This window comes from Pungitius pungitius, chromosome 20 (genome assembly GCF_949316345.1).
Source record: "Pungitius pungitius chromosome 20, fPunPun2.1, whole genome shotgun sequence".
NCBI classification, from domain to species: domain Eukaryota; kingdom Metazoa; phylum Chordata; class Actinopteri; order Perciformes; family Gasterosteidae; genus Pungitius; species Pungitius pungitius.
In genome coordinates, this window is record NC_084919.1 from 13,488,027 (window position 1) to 13,512,267 (window position 24,241).

General features: G+C 47.3%; 1 protein-coding gene across 3 annotated transcripts in view; it reads right to left on the bottom strand.

Moving 5' to 3' along the window:
* Positions 1 to 1,333: 1,333 nt before the first annotated feature.
* The window catches only part of LOC119195067 (centrosomal protein of 128 kDa), a 30,979-nt gene continuing 8,071 nt past the window's right edge, over positions 1,334 to 24,241 (bottom strand). The window contains exons 13-25 of one of the 3 annotated variants that reach the window (XM_037449670.2): positions 23,988 to 24,173; positions 21,593 to 21,781; positions 20,760 to 21,200; positions 15,011 to 15,175; positions 14,218 to 14,382; positions 9,581 to 9,640; positions 8,703 to 8,895; positions 6,231 to 6,280; positions 5,501 to 5,524; positions 4,138 to 4,215; positions 3,184 to 3,297; positions 2,375 to 2,453; positions 1,334 to 1,932 (exon numbers count right to left, since the gene is read on the bottom strand). In XM_037449670.2, coding sequence (XP_037305567.2) covers positions 1,877 to 1,932; positions 2,375 to 2,453; positions 3,184 to 3,297; positions 4,138 to 4,215; positions 5,501 to 5,524; positions 6,231 to 6,280; positions 8,703 to 8,895; positions 9,581 to 9,640; positions 14,218 to 14,382; positions 15,011 to 15,175; positions 20,760 to 21,200; positions 21,593 to 21,781; positions 23,988 to 24,173 — 1,800 coding nt within the window. In that variant the 3' untranslated portion in view covers positions 1,334 to 1,876. The remainder of the gene's footprint in view (positions 1,933 to 2,374; positions 2,454 to 3,183; positions 3,298 to 4,137; positions 4,216 to 5,500; positions 5,525 to 6,230; positions 6,281 to 8,702; positions 8,896 to 9,580; positions 9,641 to 14,217; positions 14,383 to 15,010; positions 15,176 to 20,759; positions 21,201 to 21,592; positions 21,782 to 23,987; positions 24,174 to 24,241) is intronic. The other 2 variants (XM_037449671.2, XM_037449672.2) reach the window with 2 other exon arrangements.

Sequence of the window (24,241 nt, forward strand, 5' to 3'; positions counted from 1 at the left end):
TCAATTCATTTTTTGTATAGCCCAAAATTCGTAAGTCTGTAAAACCCCCCGAACCTTGATGTGTGAACTTTATTCTCTTTTGTGACACACCTCTTATTGTTGCTTTAATCAGCAGCTTTCAGTTAGCGATATGAATACGTTTTTCTCTGCTCTGTAATCTTCAGCTCTTGCTGCGTCCTCGTGTAGCGGACACAGCGCCATCTAGGGACCAGGTCTGGCAGCGCACACGCGCGCCCCATTTAAACATTGGGTGCATCGATTTGTGAATTAGAGCCGATTGTAAGGACTTGTTGATTGGACTGACATTAGAGCAACACTACGGGAGTGAATAAGAGCAGAGAGCAGGGGCTGCACACCAATACCCCGCTGTGCTGCCCCTGTGCAGTCAGGTGCACACTTCTGCTGCACGTCTCCATCTGTGAGTGATGTCCACGACTGTGATTGCGTGTGCTGTTTGCAGCACTCAGGGAGACGGGCCTCCTGTCCAAGCTCCACAGTGATCGGATCCAGTGAGAATCCAGATGAAGCAATGAGGAGCTCAGCCAGCAGGAAAATGACGTACACAGGAGGACCATCGAACAAGTTCAGAGAGCTCCTTAATGGGGCCTGATCACATGTTCTCATAACTAGTGAAGAACCGAGGCTGCCACTACAACCTGCAGTCAGTCCCCAGCTGGGTCTTCAGGCCGTCTGCTCCATCTGACCTAGAGCGGAGGGTTAGGGTGGAGCGAGGCAGAGAGCACGTGAGAGGAGGATTCAAACAGTCCAGAAAAATGACCTGCTTACGCCTATTCCTGAGCACTAACCCCTGACCTGTGTGGGTCAAGGAAAGATGGCTAGGAGAGTTTGTGAGGAGGAAAAGACAAATATATGAACTATTAACAGTTTATGGACAGTGGGCAGGCCGAGTCACATCCTGGCACTTTGACCCACCTGCAAACTTGATGCTTTCCGGCGAATTTTGCCGTTTTGAAATCGGTCATCAGAGTTTTGTTGGGGCTTTGAGATCTCCACGTCTTCATTTCACTTCCAATTTTTCATCCTTTCACTCCAAATCAAGTGTTTCCAACTTTCATAACCCACTTGCCAGGGGTCTTCTTCTTCTCCTGCTGTTAATGGAGCTTCTTCTGCTGCCCACGCTTTGCGGCCTGGAGTGAAGGGTCACGCTTTGCTTTGGACACCTATGGGAACACTGAGGTACTGCAGGTGCTTACGTCCTTGAAGAGGAGCAGCGCTTCAGGAGAAGACTTCCCCCACCGTGTGAATGCTGCAAAGCAGGAGAACCACCGGGGGGGGGGGGGGGGGGGGGGGCTAGCTCAGAAACGAAGGAGACATCAAGTGTGCGCTGCCAAGAAAAGCAGACATTTGGCTGCCTTGGGATTTTATTCACAGTGCATCTTCTCCTTCTTTTACAAATATATACTGCATGAAACAAAAAATATAAAGTCATGAAGCAAATCGGTCAATACATTAAAAGTAACACATATTCATTTTCATGATGTCAGTAAAAAAGAACAGACTACATTTCGTTAAAAAGGCACCAGTGTCGGTTCTGAGTGGTCAACATTTCAGCACATTGGCATGATAATACACTAACAAGTATTCAGTAGTAGTAGTTTAACATAGTTCAAATATAACTATGGCAAGAAATGAAACTGTAAAACTACTTTGGTTTCAATTGGCTTTCAAATAGATCAAATCACTTCTCAGTATTTCCTGCCTTACAGGGTCCAAAGTCCTATCTCCTCCATCAGCGTTCCAGAGAGCTGCTGGTCAGTGACGGCTTGAGGTAGAGGAGGATTAGAGCTGAGGTTCACTCTGGTTGTTTCTTTGTTCTGGATGAGCAGAAGGAGCTTTGGGTTCCACCCACTAGAGGTCAATCTGTGAGGGGTTTGTCATCCAAGTCTGAACTGGTCAGCCGCCTGTGAGGAGCTGGGTCAGAGGTGGGAAAAAGCAGTTATCTTCCCTGTGCCTTGGTTCCAGTGTCCCCCCTGTTAACAGATCCAGTCCATTACCCTGAACCATTCTGGTCACTGGCAAAGTAGTCCTTCATTCAGAATTGCATTGTATATTAACACCAATGTTAATTAAGTAGGCACAGATTTATTTTGGCCAGCATACTTGGAGGTACACAAAGCCACAGAAACTCTTCTCACACTGAGCCAAATATGTGGAAGCAGCTTAGGAGAGCACCACAGGTGATGAAGCAGAGAGCTACTGGCAGACACACGGCGTGAGCTCTGATGAAAAAGAGCCGCAGGACCAAATCTATCTTCTTCAAGCTTCAGAATGATCGACCACTTCACAAATACTGTTAATACTAATACTAAGCCACTCAAAGATGTGGAGCACGGGGGGGTTGATCCGTACTCACACGGTGGGCCGGGGCCTTTAACGGAGGAGGAAAGAGCGGCCAGTCTCAGGCTCCAGGTGGTGGCGTCCAGCTTCTCGTCCTGGGAGACAGAAGACAGGGGGACACTCAGCTGACAGCCTACAGGCCTGTGAGTAGCACCGAGAGGACGGATGCAAACACCAAAACAACGATTCTTCCCCAAGGCCTGCCAAGTCCCTGTTGTCATGACAAGTTTGAAACATCTTACACAATCAGCTAATCTGGGGTTTATACATCAATGACATCAAAGGACAAACGCCGTAGGGCTCCACACACCGGCTTCCATCCAGAGGCTAGAAGCTCTGTGTTGATGTCTTTTGTAGAGACATCCCATCCATCCGTTTTCCTTAAACAGCAGCTGTTATGCTAATGCGATGGCCACTTATCACTCAAGACTCGATGAGTCGAGTCATTTGGCAAATCGGATAAAAACCATCAACCAAGTGACTGCAAACGTCTGATCAGCTGTTCCCAGTGACGGATTTGAGCTGGTCCCACTGCGTCCATCCACGATGTTTTAACAGCATGTGGGATCATTCATTTATGCACACAGGTTGCAAATGAGATGCTTTGCACACGTCAGCTGTGGTGTGGGCGAGCTAGACTCCTAAATGACTCAAAAGCCAGGCTACCCTGATCCGAACGGCTGCGTTTTGAACAAAGCACTGCAATTAGTGATGGAAATAGAAAAGGTGTGGGTAGTTGTTAGGGAGAGGGGCCTCTGAAAGGGGGGATTATAAAGCTCATTGTTCCACAGTGCACTGCTGTGTGTGTGTGTGTGTTAGTGGTACCCTGTACTCCTGGATTCTGCGTTTGGACTCGTCCAGCTGGTGTTGGAGGTCCCAGACGATCTCTTTGTATTGGGCGTAGCGCTGCTCCACCACCTCCCTCTGCCGCTGGGACTCCTGTTGGCACAAGATGGAGGCTGTGTGTCCCCGTGACCAACCGCACAAAGGACACAGCTGTCTTTTACCCAGACTCCACGCTCTCACCAGAGCAACACTGACGGCACAGTCCAAACTGCCAATTTGGCCCCCACTGCACCTGCACTGCGCTGCTATGACCCCCCCCGAGCTGGAGGGAGTCACTGGACGTGCAATAAACGGAGGCGGGTGAATGCCCACATGGGCGCGCTAGATTCAAATTGCCAATCGGTTCAAGGAGGTCATCCCGGTACCTAATGGCAGAACCTGCTGTCATCTGTTCTAAAGCAAATGTCAATGGAGCTCCACGGTGCTGGACACTACAGGACGTCTGAGGCCAGCAGGCTGCTTCCTCTGGATTAAATGCACTTATTGTAAGTTGGATGAACGCATCAGTTAAATGGTCCATGTAAATGTAGATGCACTAATGTGGCATCTAAGCCCTACGGTCTCTGTAAAGGAAAGGTGGAGTCAGGTCTTCTGGGCAGAGGATCACGTTTCTCCCCCTCCGGTTCCCCCTCAGATAAACCCCATTAGCTCGGCCAGCATGGCTGCTGCTGCTGTTGTTGTTGTTGTTGTTGTTGTTTGCTACGATTGTTGAGAGTTGGGTGAAGCCAATAAAGGATCTGACTTTTGTGCTGAGCACCTTCGACCATTCCTTCAACTTCTGGTGCTCCAGTCCTCTGGATAATCTCCCACTGCACATTTGGACTGAGGAGCTGTGCTTTCAAATCAAGGCTGTTTCACCTCTTCCAGTCCAATCACAGCCACAGTGCTCGTTTTTCTACACAGAGAGGCAATCTAAGCTTTAACTGGACCCACCTCCAAATCTTTGAAGTTCTCCATCAAACATTGTTTGTCTGGAATTGAATCCAGGTGGTCCAGGGCTACTCTTGTGTTCTGGAAAGCACACACAGAAAAGCAGGTCATTGTAGAATTCTTTTTCTTGGCGGTACGGTCTGACATTCATATTAAGTCATTTTAACGGAGAATCAATACAGTGTCTGCATCGTGCTCCAACCACAGAACACGCCTCAAGAGATTCTCAATACGGTTGTAGAGCGACACTTTCAACAAAACAATTCCCACTCAAGGGGGCAAGCAGAAAGCATTAGAAAGCAGCAATGTGGAGATGGATCCGCAGGTCAACACTGGGCCTCCATTAGAATCCCATCAATCGTCTCCAGCGCTTCCTCACTACTTCTCAGTCCAGCCCCAGGGAAGGATGAAAGGGAGCAATAATTAATGAAACCCATTTAGCGAGATGAGGAGTGAGTCCCAGTTGAGGCAATGATTGCCCATGACGGCTCCACAGCTGGATCATCTGTCCGTGGCCTTTAACCGGATCCGTAGGGATAATGGCCTGAGCTATCCATAGAGCGGGCGTGCACAGCTGATAATGAGCACTGTTATGTGCACTCACACATGCACAACAAACCCGAGTGTTACTTTGTATGGTCACTGTATTTAACAAGGCACTATTGGTTGTGTGGTTGTTTAGTGGTCTATGAATTAACTGCAGATTGATAGTAATACACTGAGGATAAACGTGTACAATACCTTCACTGTAATCAAATCATGCATGTTGGGGTGATTAGTAGTACAGACACGGTGTCATAGCGCCAGCTCAAATCTAAAGCTAGTGTTGGACTCTGTTACAGAGAGTATACCAATCTATAATAAGATTAAGCAGATACTCCACTCCTTCCACCGTACGTTTCATGGCCTCCCCACTACCATCCAGATGGAGCTTTGAAACACCAAAACAAGCCCCCCACCGGCTGACTGACGCTTGAGAGGAGCTGTTGTAAGCAGATAGTGCTCCGAGGAATTACCTCTTGTTCCTCACAACAGATCAATAAAGGTTGAAGTATTTATTTATCTTCCAAGGGGTAAGGAGAGCTTGGGTTCATATAACTTATTGGGGGTAACATGGAATAGCTGACTGATCGGCCGCTGTTGTCAATGCTGCTGTTAGTAAAGCTTGTTTTTAACCCCTTCAGCAAGACTTATGATGACTACCAGAGCCGTGAGCCTCCACTACAGCCATCATTTAGAAGCCAGAGTCAGCCTCAGGTGAACCTGCCTACAGAGCAGCATGGAATCCCACTTCTCATTTAACATCTGCACACCTCCATGTTTTCTAAACCTGCATTCACACACAACAAGACAAATAAAACCTTACCATCTCCAGATCCAATACCCGGTCCTGAAAAGAGACACAAACAGGGATGTGGCTTTAAATGCATGGGACAGTTAAGAACCAACGCAATGCTTTACACACACACACACACGCTATGCATGAGTGATGCTATGCCTCTTATATGCCACTCAAACCCACTCAGCGGGCTGCTTCTACCTCCCTGCCTGCAACGACTCTTTTTTTCTCTTCAGAGTCCTTCAGTCTTTGTTACCTCTCTACATCGCTCTCTCTCTCTCTTCATAATTGAAAGCTTGGCTGGGTGTGAGAGGGCGGATTAATGACATGGAGCTCTGGCAGGTGCCATCATGCAGCCACAGATGGGACACCAGACTCAAACACAGACCCACAAATGCTTAACACACGTTTTAGTGTGCGTGTGCTGGCGGTTTAAACGGTGAGTAAAGTGCTGGTGGGGCGCTGGGGGCCACTTCAATCCAGACTAGGTGACCTGGTCCTAAAAGACAGACACATGGCCTCCGGCAGCTTTTAAAGTCTGAGGCCTCGGGTCCGCAGTAATTGGCTGCAGGCAGTCTGCCAGCCCCACGGGTGTGTACGCCTTGTAACGCATATGAAGGAGATGTGCTACAAATAAGCTTCATAACAGCTGTCTCTTTTTGGCAAAATAGGGCCAGCTGGATATCAGAAATGTAGAGTTTCAGTTGAAGCGCTAATGAACAGACGGAAAGGATTGATGAAGAAGTAAAATGGTGACCTGAAGGCTCCTCATTTCTTCCTCCTTCCTGCGACTCCTCTCTAGCAGCTCTGAAAGACATGGTACTGTTGATGAGGTGGGTTAGACTACATTCCCTGGCAGTGTCAGTGTCTCCTAATTATGACATTGAAATAAAGATATGTATTGGAAAATGTTCAGAGCCATTTATTTATTATTATTTATTATTGCAAACTTTATTCTTCATTTGTTGATTACATGCTTGCTTGTAGACAAAGGTCAAGGAACTGAGACGTAGGAGGAGACGTAGACCCACCGCTGCGCGCCTAGCATCGCATGCACTTTGCTGGGGGGGGCGGAGAGACTAACTGCTCACACTCACTGCAGATTGCCACAACACTAGGTTTTCTTTGCTCAATAACTCCCCTCATGTATCAATAGAGTTAGCACGTACTAAGGAAACAAAACAACATTTACACAGGTTTGTTTTGGTGGATTATGGATTATAATTACGATTATAATACGACATAGTATGGGAGTAAGAAAAAGAGCCAAGAGGAAATTATTATCATGAAAAGTAAGAAGAGACGCATTGATTTCCCTGTAACTAATAGCATTCATCTTGGATTAGCGTTTGGTTTCTAATAAATTAGCTGTTGTACCATTTATGATTAATAATTATTAAACACCTAGTGACATACTGATGCCCCTCCACTGAATGCAGAACAGCTACAGACACGTGCTCCGCTGGGGTCCTTCACTTCAGATACACAGCTGCACACTGGCTAACCCGTTTAAGAGAGGTGGTACCCGCAGTCCACTGGTGCTGCCAAAGGTCTGTCCCTAGGTCACATCTCGGGGTCGGTCCTGTCCTTGACCCACTGATGACAGGTTTAACTACGCCTTCCAAAACTGGAGGCCCTGCATTCAGGAACACTTTGGGACAAAGTGTTATTCCCAAAGACACATTGGCGTGGAAGGAGGAGCTGATCTTCTGATTGAGGAAGGAGCCGCTGTGACATCGCGAGACAATTCATCTACTGTTCATCTACTGAGATGAGCACACAGGTAGTATATCCACTACAGCCAAGCAACAGGATGACACCCTGACACCTAGAGCTCTCTCCTGACACCAAATACAAGGTTACAGTTCATGAGGAGAAAGTCAGTCAAAAATGGGGCTTGAGAAAAAAAAACAAAGCACATTAGGATGCTTTTTAAAACATTTCTAATCAATAACACACAGAAACCTCCCAATCACCAAAAACGCCGCGAGTGACATGCAGTCATCTGATTACTTTTAATGACTGGGTGTTTAAATTCACTTCAACAACCAAAAAAACGAGCAGCGTTGGACGGGTCCTCTTACTCCTTGCACCTCGGGGCACAGGCCGACGAACCCTGCGGCCATCGGACGAAGCATTCGCAAGTCAGTGGTCATTATCATGGTCTTAAGCCTTTGATGTCAACATATAACCAGAAGCTTCTGATGTACCAGTACAAAATAAAAGCCTCTCAAAATACCATACAAGAGCCAATTTCCTTCAATATCTCAATCACCAGACTACATTTGGTCATTTCCAGATTAGGTTTAAAAGGAAACATCAATACTGTCATGACCATTACACTTGAGTTTGATAGTAGACATCCCCAAGGTGACACTTATGGATAACCAGGACATTCTGATGTTCCATCCCAAAATAAAAGCCTCTCAAAATACCATACATGAGCCAACTTCCTTCGAAATCTTTTAAAAGGTGTTTTTTTTAAGTTTAATAATTCTTCCGGCAAAATGCAACTTTAAGAGGCCAAGGTCTCAAGAGCACACTGCGTGGATTTGAAAAGAATCGGGTTTAATCCCTGGGAGGAGTTCGGTCTTTTACAACTGTAAGAAATCATGAAAATAGGCCAAAAACAGACCAAAAAGGCAGATTTTCAACCATTAATTACAGCGCCCCCTATCCTTCAAAAATTATGAAAATATTAGTGTGTGTTTAGGGCCTCAATGTTCACACATGCTATTATTTTGGTGAGGGCAGGCCAAATCATTTGGAAGTTAAAAATCTGCCAGATTAAGCCACACCCCTTGCAAAGTTAATTAGCCCATATCTCATCAAAACAATGACTTATCAGCACCATTCTGGTATATCAAGGGGACAATGACCCAATAATGATCCACCGAAGGTTTCGTGACAATCAAACTCAGCGTTTAGGAGAAATTGCCAAAAATGTGTCGCAAATCAGGCCGCAGAGAGCCTTTACATCTTCAAACTAAAGACACACCTCTTCAGACTCCACCTAGACTAAAAACACTAACAAATTGTCACACTTAAATTGTACTTATAATGTCTCTTATCCATAGAAAGTTGTAAATCGGCTTATTTGATGAAATTGTTTCTTGTTCTTCTGGGTTTGTATCCTTATGGTTGAAATACACGTATTGTAAGCCGCTTTGGATAAAAGTGTCAGCTAAATGACATGTACTGTAAAATATAAAAATGGCTGGTTGTGTACCTCTCTTTTCAGTGTCCAGGGATAGCAGAAGTTCCTCCTGCTGGTCAAGGCGCTGCAGCAGAGCCCTCTGCTCCGAGTCCCGGCTCTGCCTCAGGGCCTCCAACTGGTCCCTGGTCTGTTGTTGCTGCTTCCTTAAGCGCTGCTCTCTCGTGGTGCTCTCTCGCACCTCCTCACACAGCCACCGGATCTTGGTCTGTGTGGTTGAGAAAATTCAAAATCTATGTGGTCACACAAGATGGGCTTCATGGATACGTGAATGTTAGTGGTGCAGTCTCTCTAGTGCCCACTAGGGGCCGACTCCTCCGGCCCTATAGAGGTCTGAGAAAATGACAGCTCCTCGATTTATTCTCTCACAAATATTGTAAACATGAGTTTATCGTCTCAACAACTAGTTTGAAGTCTTCAACACAGCTAATGTTCATTTAGTAATTGATGGTCAAGTTATGGTCAAATGGACCATCAAGCAGGTTATGCTTTAGGGCGGGGCTACAGCTAACTAGGGAATCAGCTGACTAAACTGCATCTCAGAATGTCATCCATGACAAGAGCCTCATCATGATGCTGGAAGAGAGAAATGACACCCTGAAATCGCACACTATGAATGGACTGCATTATTACAGGGAGACGTTGTGTATTCTGAAGTTCAACGTTTTATTGGGAATACTTACAACTCACTGAGACCTTATGCCACAGTAAAATATTGGTTTGAACCATCAGAAATACAACCATGTGTGGTTGCTTGGATTATTTTCAATTCATAAACACATACAACCTATGGCATCGTCCTCCATTATTCTTCTAAAGAGTGCAGTAATGGTGTCACATACGTAATCTTGTTTCCTCCATTCTGTAGCTGCCTCCCTTATAGGGGATCATACCTTTGTCTCTGCTAACCAGCGGTGGGGGTCCTTCACTAATCCAGGTTTCTGGGAGATTGCCTGTAAGAACAGCACAGAGATTAATGTGTGTGAAAACATGCATTACACAACATTTCCTCCTTCACAGAGGATTGCAGACGTTTGGTAGGAAGGATTTCATGCAGGTCCGGTAGGTCGTCTAAAGTGACAAGAAATATTTGAGGAATATTTGTTGGGAACAGACGACCTGGATAGACAGATAAACAGGTTGTGTGTTACGTAAAAATGATTTCAGGGACCATGTTCCATCTTTCCCAGACAAGTGACTGTCTGCTAATAACTCCTAATGACTATTGTACCACATCCGGGTCTGTTAAGGGGCCCTTTGGGCTGCACTGACAGCACTGCACAAGGTGTCTGAAAGACTGGCGCTACAGCTGAACGACGTCATTGCACAATTTGCAGGCGCTAGGCTCGTCGCTTTTGACTAAATAAAGAGTTTGGAAAGTCAGATTTAGCGAGAAAGACGCCGAGGTGGCAACACAGATTTGGTAGTGTAATGATGACAAGTTGGAGCTGCTGTAGAGATTCGGATTGGCCAAGCAAAGAGTTACAACATCACCTTTTCTCCTTGTCTCCCTCCAATATTAAAAACACTGACCCCAATTGAAAAGTCTTCAGTATACATTTCACGTGAATGACCTATTATGTTATTATACTGTCCAGTATTCCTTCACAGCGCTGTAAATGACTCATTGACAATTATCGCAAACGTTTGATTGCTGTTGTTGCTGCTAAGGGTCGCCCAACCAGTCATTAGGTTTAGGGGGCACATTTCTCACATTAATAATAATAAACCTTCATTCAAAAACTGCAATTTGTGTTATCTTTGTCTGATATTTCAATTTGTTTGATGATCTGAAACATTTAAGTGTGACAAACATGCAAAAAGAAATCAGGAAGGGGACAAACACTTTTCACACAACTGTATGTTCACTATGTCATTTTATAGTTTCCATGGTAACATTGGTTGATAAGCAGGAACCACTTACCAAGTAACACTGACGTTGATGAAAATTCCTTTGTTGAGTAGGTAATTACTCATAAAGCAAAGTATTAGAAATGGTCATTATAATTCATCTCTACAGAAACGTAACTGCACATACCACCTGTGATGATCCTGAATGTCTGCACCAACATGTAGTATTTGTTGACATATTCGACAAGGAACAACAGCGGTAAACTCACCAGCTGACAAAAGCCACACTAAGCATAGATTGGTCCCAAAGGGCCACTAGATGAGCGTCATATGCACTTATGGACTGTGATTAGTTGCAAACTTGTTTCCATAAGCGTTTGAGCAAATCCATTCACAGAGAGAGCGCTGACTCCCGTGTAGGGAGACGCTCCAACCCATTGTGACAGGGTGTTTATGCGCGATCAGACAGGAAGGCACACAGCAGCCGCTTTTTGGGGGCTCCTCCTGTCCCGCGCTTCGGCAAACAACATCGTCGCTGCAGAGGTGTCAAGCAACTTTTTCAAGCTGTTACTGGAAGCCGGATCCAAGCAAAACTAATACCCCGAGTTGTTCCCACAACAGCTCAAAGAGCAGCGACGGAAAGCTGCTGTGCAGAGGTCCCCGTCTCAGGGAGCTCACGGCAGAGCGCGCGTCTGTGTGGGAGGACAGAAGCGATGCCTACGCCTCCCGCTCACTTTCCTCCTTTCCCAGCCATCAAAGGCCGCTCAGTGCAGCGGCAAACACAAAGGAAAGGGAAACTGTTGGAGAACTCAACAAGCCGGCTGGGAGTTAAAAGTGCCGTCTGTCGGGTAGAAGTGAAAGAAATGCCACTGCCTTCTCAGTGATTAAATGTGTGGCTGTCTCCGCCAGGATGCCAGTACATCTGCCACTGGGTTACACGTCTGACTCACCCTGCGCTCAGCACGTGCTTACGTCTGGAGAGTTAACGCCTAACAAGTGGAGAGGACAAAGCTGCATGTGTTAGTTGAGATGGCATTTTGTTTCAACAAAGCGATGAAAGATACAAATGACTAATGATGTAATTTGATGATCCTGAAAAGTTTCGTTGGAGGTTGATCCGATCATGAAAAAGTATAAATGTAATTTATTCTGCAGTTTGATTGGACAACAGATATGATATTATTTTGTCAAAGAAACAGAGGAAGCTGATTTGGAAGGTCAACCTCACGAATGAAGCTTTGCACAACCCACCTCGCAGGCTTCACAGGGACGTGGTTTCTCTCTGGTTCCCACATGAGCCAGAGAGGTGACGCACACGAGCACGGAAGTTACCCACGCTCAAGATTCCCCACGGTTTGAAAATGCGTTCACTAGTTGGTTGGTTTACTGGACAGAGGCCTGAGCACTTTGTGGCTACTAAAAACAACTATTCACCCCTTTAAAAGCTTCCAGTGGACAGTAGTACGGTACTGGTAGAACTCTACCTATCACAAGGACCCGTACAGGAGATCAACATCGTTACACTGGTGCCTCCGTGTTTGATGGTTTTTAGAAATCTTTGCACTATTGTTTAACCAGTTCATTCATTATTGTGGATTTCTTTACCTGTGTGTATGTCAATGCTGCCGTACTGAAATCATTTTCCTATTTATCTAAAGTCCGAATTGCTCACAGCGCTCTACACCTGTTATGTTTCTACGAATCGCTTACGTTAGCTGTCATCTGTTGTTCATAGCTACATCTAGAGTGAAGCTTTGGGAGCCATCAGGGGCCCAGAAGGCTCTTATTGATCTGATCATTGTTGCCTACTGAAAGACTGAATCTAGTATGACAGGCTAGCAAACTTGAGTGGAGAAGACAAGAGACTCGGCTGATGCCTCATGTCTCCATTTGTGTTGTCTTTGATATTGTGCACTAAACATAGGAGTTTTGGTGAAAGGTTTATTGATTTGATTGGTTGGTTGGTTGGTTGGTTGGTTTACCCTAAACAGAAATGGCAGTACACATTATATTGTATTCAGAACGTTTTGACAATGCTTTGCTTTTTCCATATTTTGTTTGGAACCACCAGGACTCTTCCTATGGTCGATGGTCACTCTAACAGAGCTCCAGCGTCGCTCCATGAAGAGAGGACAACTGTCTCTGCAGCACTCCAATAATCAGGCCTGTGTGGTAGACAGTCCTCTGTAAAGGGCCTATGACAGCCCGCCTGGAGTTTGGTGAAAGCCACCAGAAGGACTTGGACCACGAGAAACAAAATTCTGACCTGATGAAACAAAGATTGAACTCCAAAACAAAAAAACCATCTTTCAACAGGAAAACGACCCCAAGCACACAGCCAGCATAACGAAGGAGTGGTTTTAGGACAACTCTGAAGGTCCTTGAGTGTCTTGAACCCCATCGAACACCTCTGGAGAGATGTGAAAATGTCTGTGCACAGACACCTCTCCAACCTGATGGTTCTGCAAAGAGGAATAGGAGAAACTCGCCAGAAAGAGGTGTGCCAAGCGTGTAGCATCAGACTCCAGAAGACTCCAGCCTGTGACTGCTGCCAAAGGTGCTTCCACAGAGTATCGCGCAAAGGCTGTGAAAACGTCTCTATTTTTATTTAGGCCTGTTGCAAATTGGGTCATGATAGTTCCAGATCTGTGCGTGTGCTCCTATATTATCTGCAATCATTTAATACAGCAACTATTGGAACACAAAGCTCTGCTTTATCAGCTTTCTGTTCCATAAAATGAATACTTTACCACACGAACAACCCTCGTACATCAACTACTCTGTTACCTTGAGTTTCGGAAGAAAACCTTTTTCTCATATAATACATTTCAAAAAAGTAAAAGTATGCAAAACTGCCACACGTCTCAAGCGGCAGAAATCACGTCTCTTTGATCCAGCGAAAGCTCACTTCCTCCCAAATACATAAATCCTATTGAACACGCTTGTGTAAACAGACCTTGGATGAGGAGTAAGCCTGCTTTTAATAGTACGGTGACATCAATCAACTAGTGCTCTTTTTGGCCATGGGAAGTGATTAAATACTCCAATGTCAGAATTTGCAGTCTTTAGTGTAGTGAATATTTTGAGTTAAATAACAAAGTCAGTCATTTGATGTCACTACTTTGTGTCTTCGGAAATATTGATGGAAATGTCTTGTTTTTCAGATGTGATATTGATCAAATAATGAATTGATTAATCGAATGACAATATTATAATCTGCAAACCAATCAATGATCGGAATCGCCACTTGCAGCCTAAGTGTGTCAACACACAGCAACATTCTATGGTCATTTTCAGGGGACACCAATGGCATGAAGCTACAAAGAACTGCCCCCCTTGTCCTGTGCGCAGTGCTTTTTGACCACATAAATCGTCCTTGAAGGTGACTCACAGACAACATAACTGCGTCACCTAATAGTCTTGTTTCTGTCACACTCGGTTTAAACTTTAACCCATAACCAGCAGGGTGAGACGAAGCAGCTCTCACCAACCTCCCCACCGATGTCGCGCCGCCGTTGTGAGGAAACCCTTCATGACAAGGTGAGTGTCTGCTCCGTGCCACGCATGAACGGACAGAGAGGAAACAAGCGGCTGGCCCAGAAGGTTCTCAACAGGTAAACAGCGAGGCGATACTTGACATCTCCAAAGGAATGCTCACGCAATACGCTAACCTGAATACCTGTAATTTGTCTTCAGCGTTGTTAGCCAGGCTGCGACAGGCCGTGTCTAGTGCCTCCCCCGTGGAGGTGAGAAGGGCTTCCCGCTCGGCTTCCATCCTGGACAGCTTTTCTTCCAGCTTAACGAGCTCGGACTCTGAAGCACGTCTCCTCTCAGCTGACCTGGCCTGTGGACGATGGCAGAGAGCAGATTCTAAATACACATTACCATAAGTGCATTTCAACCATGAAGAACAAGAAACAAGGAAGTTGTTTTTCATCAAGACAATATCAAGATGTGAATTGCAGCAAGACTGCTGTAAATGAGAGGAGGAATCAGTTAACTGATGCAGAGACAGGCGTCAGAGAGCCCTTCGCTTCCCTCCTCTGACCTGCACTGTCAATAGATTCAGTATTTATCGAGCGTGTTAAAAGTAGTGCTGATTTGGCACCACGTAACCTTGCTGAGCATTCTTTGTGACTTTAATGTCGTCCTAGATCGCCAGGAGAAAGAGGTCTGGATTAAGCCTATGACGCTTCCACTAGTTGTATGTTCTGACTGCTGGATGAATAGTAAGTCCCTCACTGTGTGATCTTTATGTACACACGCCTTGTGTGCAACGTGAATGCGTTCAAAGGAGGTGCCAAAGTGGCAATATGAAAGGCATATTCACAGAAGAGCATAGTTCTATTAGAAATGAAAGCTATTAGTTGTTTTCCTTTCCTTTCAATGTCCTTGGACTTCATCCATCACCATTAATTAGCAGTTTCAACACTTATAGTTAGAGAAACTTGGCAGAAGGAGGCAGGGCTTACTTTGTCATCCACTTCCTGTTTGAGTAGCTGGTATTTTGTGTGAAGAAGAGCGTGTGCGTGGTCCTTTGTGCTCAGCTGCGCTGCCAGCTTATCACACTCCTCCTTCATCCGGTCCAGCTTGGTGCGCAGCCCTCCACACAGCTCCCTGTCGGAGGCTGCGTCTGCCTGGTAGAGGACGGCCCAGTTTAGTGATCTCACACGAGGACTGATCTGCTGCAAACACAAGGACTGAGAGCAGGCTGCAGACCCCTGTTCAAGCCCTCCAGAGTACAGGAAGCATGATGATATAGTGCACTTACAAAGTATCCGTAAGGACAAATGCTGCTACAGCAGGGCTACACAGCCTGTTAAAATGACAGTCTTGACAATCTTGTGAGTTGGGTGTGTGTTCCACTCAAATTTCAATTCAGAAGCACGTGGCACAGCTATAAACATTACTGTTATTCCAGATCTACAAGGACTGTTGAGTTATTCCGGTTTTAGACTGTTCTGATCCGCAATCTCCAATACCCTCAGAAACCATCCTTCCTTATTAAGGATCAAATAGGCAGAGTCAAAACTAGGAATACTTGAAGCTTTTCTCGCCCGTTGACTACTTCTGGCTAAGCTGTGTGAGTGTTGGGTGGGCTTCTCATTGGAGCAAACGCCCTCGTCCTCATCGCGCTGGGAGATGACACCATTACAATGAGCTATGTCAGATATTAATGCCATTCAGCGCCGCTAATGGGCTAAGCTCAGCCGTATCAGGGAGGACCATGCCCCCCTAGGAAACAATGTACCCGGGAGCGCTCATCGTTGGAGATATGGAAGCAGTGAGGCGGAGAGGGCACAGGGGGAGGAAGTCAAGTGGAGCCCCCCCGCGTCTCCAGCAGGGCCTTGATAAAAATGTCTGAGGTCTGATATCAGCTCTTCAAATATTCATGCTTGGAGCTTCACACCATTAGGAGCTCAGCTATTTTCCATCCAGGGGACAGAGGCCGAGCCAACGAGGAAAATCACTCCAAATGAGGAGCTCTCCTCTCGCTCATGTTTGCGAGGCACGTTCTCCGGTGCTGGATTCAAAGTGTAGGCCAGTGGAGCGCTAAAAGTCGGTTAGTGCTACACTCGGTGGGAGGAAAGGAGATCTGACAACATGTAAAAAGTTTCAGATTTCCTATGATACATATTCCACTTAAATCAAAGCTGAGAGAAGTAACTCTACAGCACCCGTCCATCAGAACCAACATACACACAATGTGGTGACAGCTACAGAAGCTACTTGTCCCGCCAAAAGGCCCTTTAAATATAAGTAATAGAAATTCACTTGAATAGACTACCGATAGAATAGTTTATTAAATGGCTTAAGTCATGTGACGTTGGTAACCGATGTGATGTACACACGTAAGAACAAACTATGAGGGGCCGTTTAGACTACTATCATGCCATCTCACTAGTGTATGTAAACGTGTCTCAGTAGTGTGCGTGAGCGTGTCTCAGTAGTGAGAGTGTCTCAGTAGTGTGCGGAGAGTGTCTCAGTAGTGAGAGTGTGTCAGTAGTGTGCGGAGAGTGTCTCAGTAGTGTGCGGAGAGTATCTCAGTAGTGAGAGTGTGTCAGTAGTGTGCGGAGAGTGTGTCAGTAGTGTGCGGAGAGTGTGTCAGTTCAGTAGTGTGCGGAGAGTGTCTCAGTAGTGTGCGGAAAGTGTCTCAGTAGTGAGAGTGTCTCAGTAGTGTGCGGAGAGTGTCTCAGTAGTGAGAGTGTCTCAGTAGTGAGAGTGTCTCAGTAGTGAGAGTGTCTCAGTAGTGAGAGTGTCTCAGTAGTGAGAGTGTCTCAGTAGTGTGCGGAGAGTGTGTCAGTAGTGTGCGGAGAGTGTCTCAGTAGTGAGAGTGTCTCAGTAGTGAGAGTGTGTCAGTAGTGTGCGGAGAGTGTGTCAGTAGTGTGCGGAGAGTATCTCAGTAGTGAGAGTGTCTCAGTAGTGTGCGGAGAGTGTCTCAGTAGTGAGAGTGTCTCAGTAGTGTGCGGAGAGTGTGTCAGTAGTGTGCGGAGAGTGTGTCAGTAGTGTGCGGAGAGTGTGTCAGTAGTGTGCGGAGAGTGTGTCAGTAGTGTGCGGAGAGTGTCTCAGTAGTGTGCGGAGAGTGTCTCAGAGGTGTGCGGAGAGTGTCTCAGTAGTGAGAGTGTCTCAGTAGTGTGCGGAGAGTGTGTCAGTAGTGTGCGGAGAGTGTCTCAGTAGTGAGAGTGTCTCAGTAGTGAGAGTGTCTCAGTAGTGAGAGTGTCTCAGTAGTGTGCGGAGAGTGTGTCAGTAGTGTGCGGAGAGTATCTCAGTAGTGAGAGTGTCTCAGTAGTGTGCGGAGAGTGTCTCAGTAGTGAGAGTGTCTCAGTAGTGTGCGGAGAGTGTGTCAGTAGTGTGCGGAGAGTGTGTCAGTAGTGTGCGGAGAGTGTCTCAGTAGTGAGAGTGTGTCAGTAGTGTGCGGAGAGTGTGTCAGTAGTGTGCGGAGAGTGTGTCAGTAGTGTGCGGAGAGTGTGTCAGTAGTGTGCGGAGAGTGTGTCAGTAGTGTGCGGAGAGTGTGTCAGTAGTGTGCGGAGAGTGTGTCAGTAGTGTGCGGAGAGTGTCTCAGTAGTGTGCGGAGAGTGTCTCAGTAGTGAGAGTGTCTCAGTAGTGTGCGGAGAGTGTCTCAGTAGTGAGAGTGTCTCAGTAGTGAGAGTGTCTCAGTAGTGTGCGGAGAGTGTCTCAGTAGTGAGAGTGTCTCAGTAGTGTGCGGAGAGTGTCTCAGTAGTGTGCGGAGAGTGTCTCAGTAGTGAGAGTGTCTCAGTAGTGTGCGGAGAGTGTGTCAGTAGTGTGCGGAGAGTGTCTCAGTAGTGAGAGTGTCTCAGTAGTGAGAGTGTGTCAGTAGTGTGCGGAGAGTGTGTCAGTAGTGTGCGGAGAGTATCTCAGTAGTGAGAGTGTCTCAGTAGTGTGCGGAGAGTGTCTCAGTAGTGAGAGTGTCTCAGTAGTGTGCGGAGAGTGTGTCAGTAGTGTGCGGAGAGTGTGTCAGTAGTGTGCGGAGAGTGTGTCAGTAGTGTGCGGAGAGTGTGTCAGTAGTGTGCGGAGAGTGTCTCAGTAGTGTGCGGAGAGTGTCTCAGAGGTGTGCGGAGAGTGTCTCAGTAGTGAGAGTGTCTCAGTAGTGAGAGTGTCTCAGTAGTGTGCGGAGAGTGTGTCAGTAGTGTGCGGAGAGTGTGTCAGTAGTGTGCGGAGAGTGTCTCAGTAGTGAGAGTGTCTCAGTAGTGAGAGTGTCTCAGTAGTGTGCGGAGAGTGTGTCAGTAGTGTGCGGAGAGTATCTCAGTAGTGAGAGTGTCTCAGTAGTGTGCGGAGAGTGTCTCAGTAGTGAGAGTGTCTCAGTAGTGTGCGGAGAGTGTGTCAGTAGTGTGCGGAGAGTGTGTCAGTAGTGTGCGGAGAGTGTGTCAGTAGTGTGCGGAGAGTGTCTCAGTAGTGTGCGGAGAGTGTCTCAGTAGTGAGAGTGTGTCAGTAGTGTGCGGAGAGTGTGTCAGTAGTGTGCGGAGAGTGTGTCAGTAGTGTGCGGAGAGTGTGTCAGTAGTGTGCGGAGAGTGTGTCAGTAGTGTGCGGAGAGTGTGTCAGTAGTGTGCGGAGAGTGTGTCAGTAGTGTGCGGAGAGTGTGTCAGTAGTGTGCGGAGAGTGTCTCAGTAGTGTGCGGAGAGTGTCTCAGTAGTGTGCGGAGAGTGTCTCAGTAGTGAGAGTGTCTCAGTAGTGTGCGGAGAGTGTCTCAGTAGTGAGAGTGTCTCAGTAGTGTGCGGAGAGTGTCTCAGTAGTGAGAGTGTCTCAGTAGTGTGCGGAGAGTGTCTCAGTAGTGTGCGGAGAGTGTCTCAGTAGTGAGAGTGTCTCAGTAGTGTGCGGAGAGTGTGTCAGTAGTGTGCGGAGAGTGTCTCAGTAGTGAGAGTGTCTCAGTAGTGAGAGTGTGTCAGTAGTGTGCGGAGAGTGTCTCAGTAGTGTGCGGAGAGTGTCTCAGTAGTGTGCGGAGAGTGTCTCAGTAGTGAGAGTGTCTCAGTAGTGTGCGGAGAGTGTCTCAGTAGTGAGAGTGTCTCAGTAGTGAGAGTGTCTCAGTAGTGTGCGGAGAGTGTCTCAGTAGTGAGAGTGTCTCAGTAGTGTGCGGAGAGTGTCTCAGTAGTGAGAGTGTCTCAGTAGTGTGCGGAGAGTGTGTCAGTAGTGTGCGGAGAGTGTCTCAGTAGTGAGAGTGTCTCAGTAGTGAGAGTGTGTCAGTAGTGTGCGGAGAGTGTGTCAGTAGTGTGCGGAGAGTATCTCAGTAGTGAGAGTGTCTCAGTAGTGTGCGGAGAGTGTCTCAGTAGTGAGAGTGTCTCAGTAGTGTGCGGAGAGTGTGTCAGTAGTGTGCGGAGAGTGTCTCAGTAGTGTGCGGAGAGTGTCTCAGTAGTGTGCGGAGAGTGTCTCAGAGGTGTGCGGAGAGTGTCTCAGTAGTGAGAGTGTCTCAGTAGTGAGAGTGTCTCAGTAGTGTGCGGAGAGTGTGTCAGTAGTGTGCGGAGAGTGTCTCAGTAGTGAGAGTGTCTCAGTAGTGAGAGTGTCTCAGTAGTGAGAGTGTCTCAGTAGTGTGCGGAGAGTGTGTCAGTAGTGTGCGGAGAGTATCTCAGTAGTGAGAGTGTCTCAGTAGTGTGCGGAGAGTGTCTCAGTAGTGAGAGTGTCTCAGTAGTGTGCGGAGAGTGTGTCAGTAGTGTGCGGAGAGTGTGTCAGTAGTGTGCGGAGAGTGTGTCAGTAGTGTGCGGAGAGTGTGTCAGTAGTGTGCGGAGAGTGTCTCAGTAGTGAGAGTGTGTCAGTAGTGTGCGGAGAGTGTGTCAGTAGTGTGCGGAGAGTGTGTCAGTAGTGTGCGGAGAGTGTGTCAGTAGTGTGCGGAGAGTGTGTCAGTAGTGTGCGGAGAGTGTCTCAGTAGTGTGCGGAGAGTGTCTCAGTAGTGTGCGGAGAGTGTCTCAGTAGTGAGAGTGTCTCAGTAGTGAGAGTGTCTCAGTAGTGTGCGGAGAGTGTCTCAGTAGTGAGAGTGTCTCAGTAGTGAGAGTGTCTCAGTAGTGTGCGGAGAGTGTCTCAGTAGTGAGAGTGTCTCAGTAGTGTGCGGAGAGTGTCTCAGTAGTGTGCGGAGAGTGTCTCAGTAGTGAGAGTGTCTCAGTAGTGTGCGGAGAGTGTCTCAGTAGTGAGAGTGTCTCAGTAGTGTGCTCTGCCTTACGATTGCAATATTACTTGTAGCTTAAACTACATGGCTTAATTGATTCAATTTGAATTTAAAATAACCAGAAAATGTTATTCTTCAGCCTGAAATACACCATGGGTCAGAAGAGAAGCATATGTTCCTAAATTAAATGAATAAGAAGATTACCTTTTCACTCTGCATTTCATACGTTTTCCGGGTTTTAAGGCTTTTACTGTCAAGCGCAGCAGGTTGCTAGGCAACCGGAGCAGCGGAGGAAAAGCTGATGACGCCAGCAGGAACTTTCCCCAAAGGCCAGACCGTCCAATGAGACACGGGTCAATGGCAGAGTAAGCGACCTGTCTGTCACCTCTCTCTGACAAATACAAGGAGCTGAGGGGCAGGTTAGTGGGAGGAGTCTATATATTTCATCATATTTTGTATGGTCTGAAATAAGTGTTTTCCTTCATATAAATTAAAGCATTTCCCAGACTGCAGCAAATGAAGTGATGGACGCCAGGCTATCAGCAGCTGGTTCCACACCTCCGGACAGGCTCCAGCTAGCGGTGTGCAGTGAAATAGTCAGTGCTCACCTTGACCTCCTCCAGGTGGGCCTTTATTTCGTCCCTCTCCCGTTGGCAGAGCCGCAGCATGTCCTGCACTTCCCAATCCTTCTTTGTCCTGCTGCTGTGCGTCATGGCCTTCGTGTTCTCCAGTTCTGCCTGATGCGCTGCTCTCTCCAGCTGCAGCTGCTGCCCCAGTGTGGCCCGCTCCTCCTGCGCTGCTTGCAGCTTGGCCTGGAGCTCCAAGGAGCCCTTCTGGAGGTTGTGCTTGGAGCTCTCCTCCTCAGCTAACCTCTGGGTTAGATGAGCGTGGGCTGAGGTCATCTGCTTTAAGGCGGCCTGGTCCCTCTGGCACTGACGGGCCTGGATCTCAGCCTGCTCCTCCAGCCTCTGGTTCTCTTCCCTTAGTCGTATCTTGGCTGCAGCCAGGCGCTGAGTGTCCTCCTCCAGGGAGGCTGAGGCCTCCCTCATCTAGGGTTAGAGTCTCTTTTCATGACTCCATCGCTGACGTTTCATTATGTTCTGGATTTAACAATATTTCAAACTGGTCGGCCTAAATATTTGAATAAAACGTTCAGCCATGTTTGTGGTTGGACTGAAGGATTCTCACGTGATTGTAACATTGAAACAGGAATCTACCTTTGCACGACCGAATGCTAAACGTGTGATATCGACCACGTTGCTGACTCCTGTCATTTTCTAAAAGACAAGTCAAACTGTTCTCCATCCATCAACCAGACTTACAGCGTGATGGAACGGAACGAATCCTAAATGCTAACTCAAGTGTTGTATCTTCCTACGGCTAAAACAAATGCCATGTCTTCTTTTTTTGTCCCAGTTGAAAGATGTTCATGCCCCCGTACCTCGCGGATTTCTTGCTCCAGGGACAGGTGGCGCTGGCGGATCTCGGACAGCTCCACGTCCTTGCGGTGGAGCTCTTCTTCACGTTGGGCCAAACGCCCCAGGACATCGGCGAGCTCCCTGCGGGCCGCCTCTGTCTGCTGGCTCAGCGCCTTCAGCTGGGCCTGGGCGCTCTCCTTTACCCTGGCTACCTGGAGAGGGAGAGAAAAAAAAGATGGAAAGGGAGAGTACGGGCAGCGGTGGGGGGGAGGAGGAGGAGATGGGAAATGAGGAATGACAAAATGAATGGGAGGCAGAAGATGGTGTTCAAAAAGCAGCTCTAACAATAATAATGAGAAAGAGTGACAGAGAGACATGTGCAGGAGCAGCTCCAGCACTGATAGCACAGACAATGGTCAGGTCTGTTCCAGGCAGATTGCTTCTAATACTGCAGCTCTGGCTGGAATTTGCCGGAGCTCAGAACCTAATCATTTAATTGAGCACTTGATTCCCTCCGCTAATTCATTAAGGGAGCAGAAATACTTTAGTAATTAATTCACGTCCCGTCGAGTAAGCCAGGGAGTGCGTCCGCCTGGCAGAGGAGCGAGGCTGCTGACGGGGACTCGGAGGGAGGGGGGGGGGGGGGGGGGGGGCGCACGCAGTTCAAACGGAACGGGAAGCACTGGGAGGTGACCTTCAGCCTAATAATCATTCATCACTACCACTTTAACATACGGTACCTCACAAAAGGTACCAGCTTCCTATTGGGATAAAGAACTATGAAGCTGTGAGAAACAGTCCTTCTGACTGAAAGAGAAAGAGCTGCATCCTCAACCTTCGGATGACTTCTTGCTGCGTTTTCTCTGTATTCACTAGTTCGGAGTAGCATTCTGCGTTAGCTTCTTTCTAAGACGTCCTTCTCTACGTCATAAGAGGAGTGACGGGACACACGTACAAATGGGTTACAACAGACACGTGTTCATGTCGTAGAGATGGTCCTCCTTTGCGTGATTTCCAGTCCAAGTCAATGCAAAGACACCAGCGAATGAAGAGAAGCGGCGCTGGGTGACGTGAATGCCTTTGACTGCCCTTTCTTCACCGAGATTCACAAAATGAATGTATGAATCAACATTTTTAGTAGAATACAGTGACGGGACAAAGAATGGGAAGAATGTTATGAACCCAGGGCACAATACGCATGAGGAAACGATAGTGTTTATTTTGGTCTTCCTTTCCAGCCCTCCAATTGGCTGTTAAGGGTGAATTCTGGCAAGATGAGGAAGACTCAAGCAGCCGTAGTTGCCCAACGTGAGGCAAAAACCTACTCCGATCCCATCTGGATACACCTTTTAGAGAGTAGAAATCCTGTGGTCTGGTGTTTCCTCAGTGTCCGAATGCCCGTAGTAGCAACATTTGCTTCCACCTTCCACTGATGTGTTGTGACGTCAGTGGGTCGCGAGTCTGAGCGAGAGTTTGGCTGGAATAAGTGTTGTTTCATTGTCACTGTCAGGAGCGCCGCTACAAATCGGTCTACTGCCGCAGCTGGGAAAGGCATTGCACTACAAACCCTTTTTTAGAAGACACTGTCAAAGTAGTAATACATGAGCCAGAGTCCACTGTTGAGTAAAGGCAGCACAGAGCACGACTGTTACGACCCCGCCCTTCACCTGCTTGCCTGCTGGTGGCGGTGTCTTCCAGGGAGGGCGTGGGAGATTGCACACCTCTGCTCCCATTTTACCTTTTGATTGTGGAGGGGATAAAACTCTGGTGTCCCCTCTCAACAGGCCGCCTCTTCCTCCAGGGGAGCGACTGCCTCTGGAGACGTCACTTTGGCCTCCCTTTGTTGTCTTATCCAATGCATACCAACCTTTTCTCTCCCCCCCATTTGGACTATGATTTTCCCTTTTTGTTTGAACCTAGACTTTGTTTGTTTAGTTACAGTTATTGTAAAATATTGAATAAACTCTTGCAGTTAATTTCAGTGGGCTTGTGTTCTTTATGTTGCGGTCAAAACGAGCTGGCCGTAACAATGACTTAGTGTTGACGGAGCCGCCGGCTGGCTAGCTTTTAGCGTAGCTTTTAGCCTAGCTTTTAGCCTACCCAGCAGCAGCATCTGGAACGGGAGAGGATAGTAAAAATCAAAGCATCAAAGGTATCTTGAATTTTTTTTCCTAGTACTGTTCATTCCAGAAACCTTACACTTCCAATAATAAAACCCAGCACCTTCAGATTGTAGTACGGCCTTCTTTTTGTTCATTTGAATGGACTGTGAAGAAGAAGCTGAAATCATCAGAACTTCAAATGTAGTAATATAATTCCCCTCTTTGCACTAATAATATCCTTCCATCCAGCAGCCTGCTGGTGTGGGCAGGCATGTCCCGCAAGAGTCTCCTAATGCATAAATCGGCATGAACTGACCTGTGAGGCCTCGTCTGTGTGGACCTGAGCCTGGGCTCTCGCCTCCTCCAGATCCTTCTGCAGTCTCCTGCACTTTGCCCTCCACTGACGCACGGCCTCCTGGGCCCTGGTCTTCAGTTCGTCTCTGCTCCTCGTGCTCTCCTGGAGCAATGCCTCCGTCTCCTTCCTCTCGGCCTGCCCTCGGCTCTGTAACGAAAAGCAAAGTCATTTAAAGTGGGCACAGTCATTCTTTATGATCCCAAAATGGATCGTTT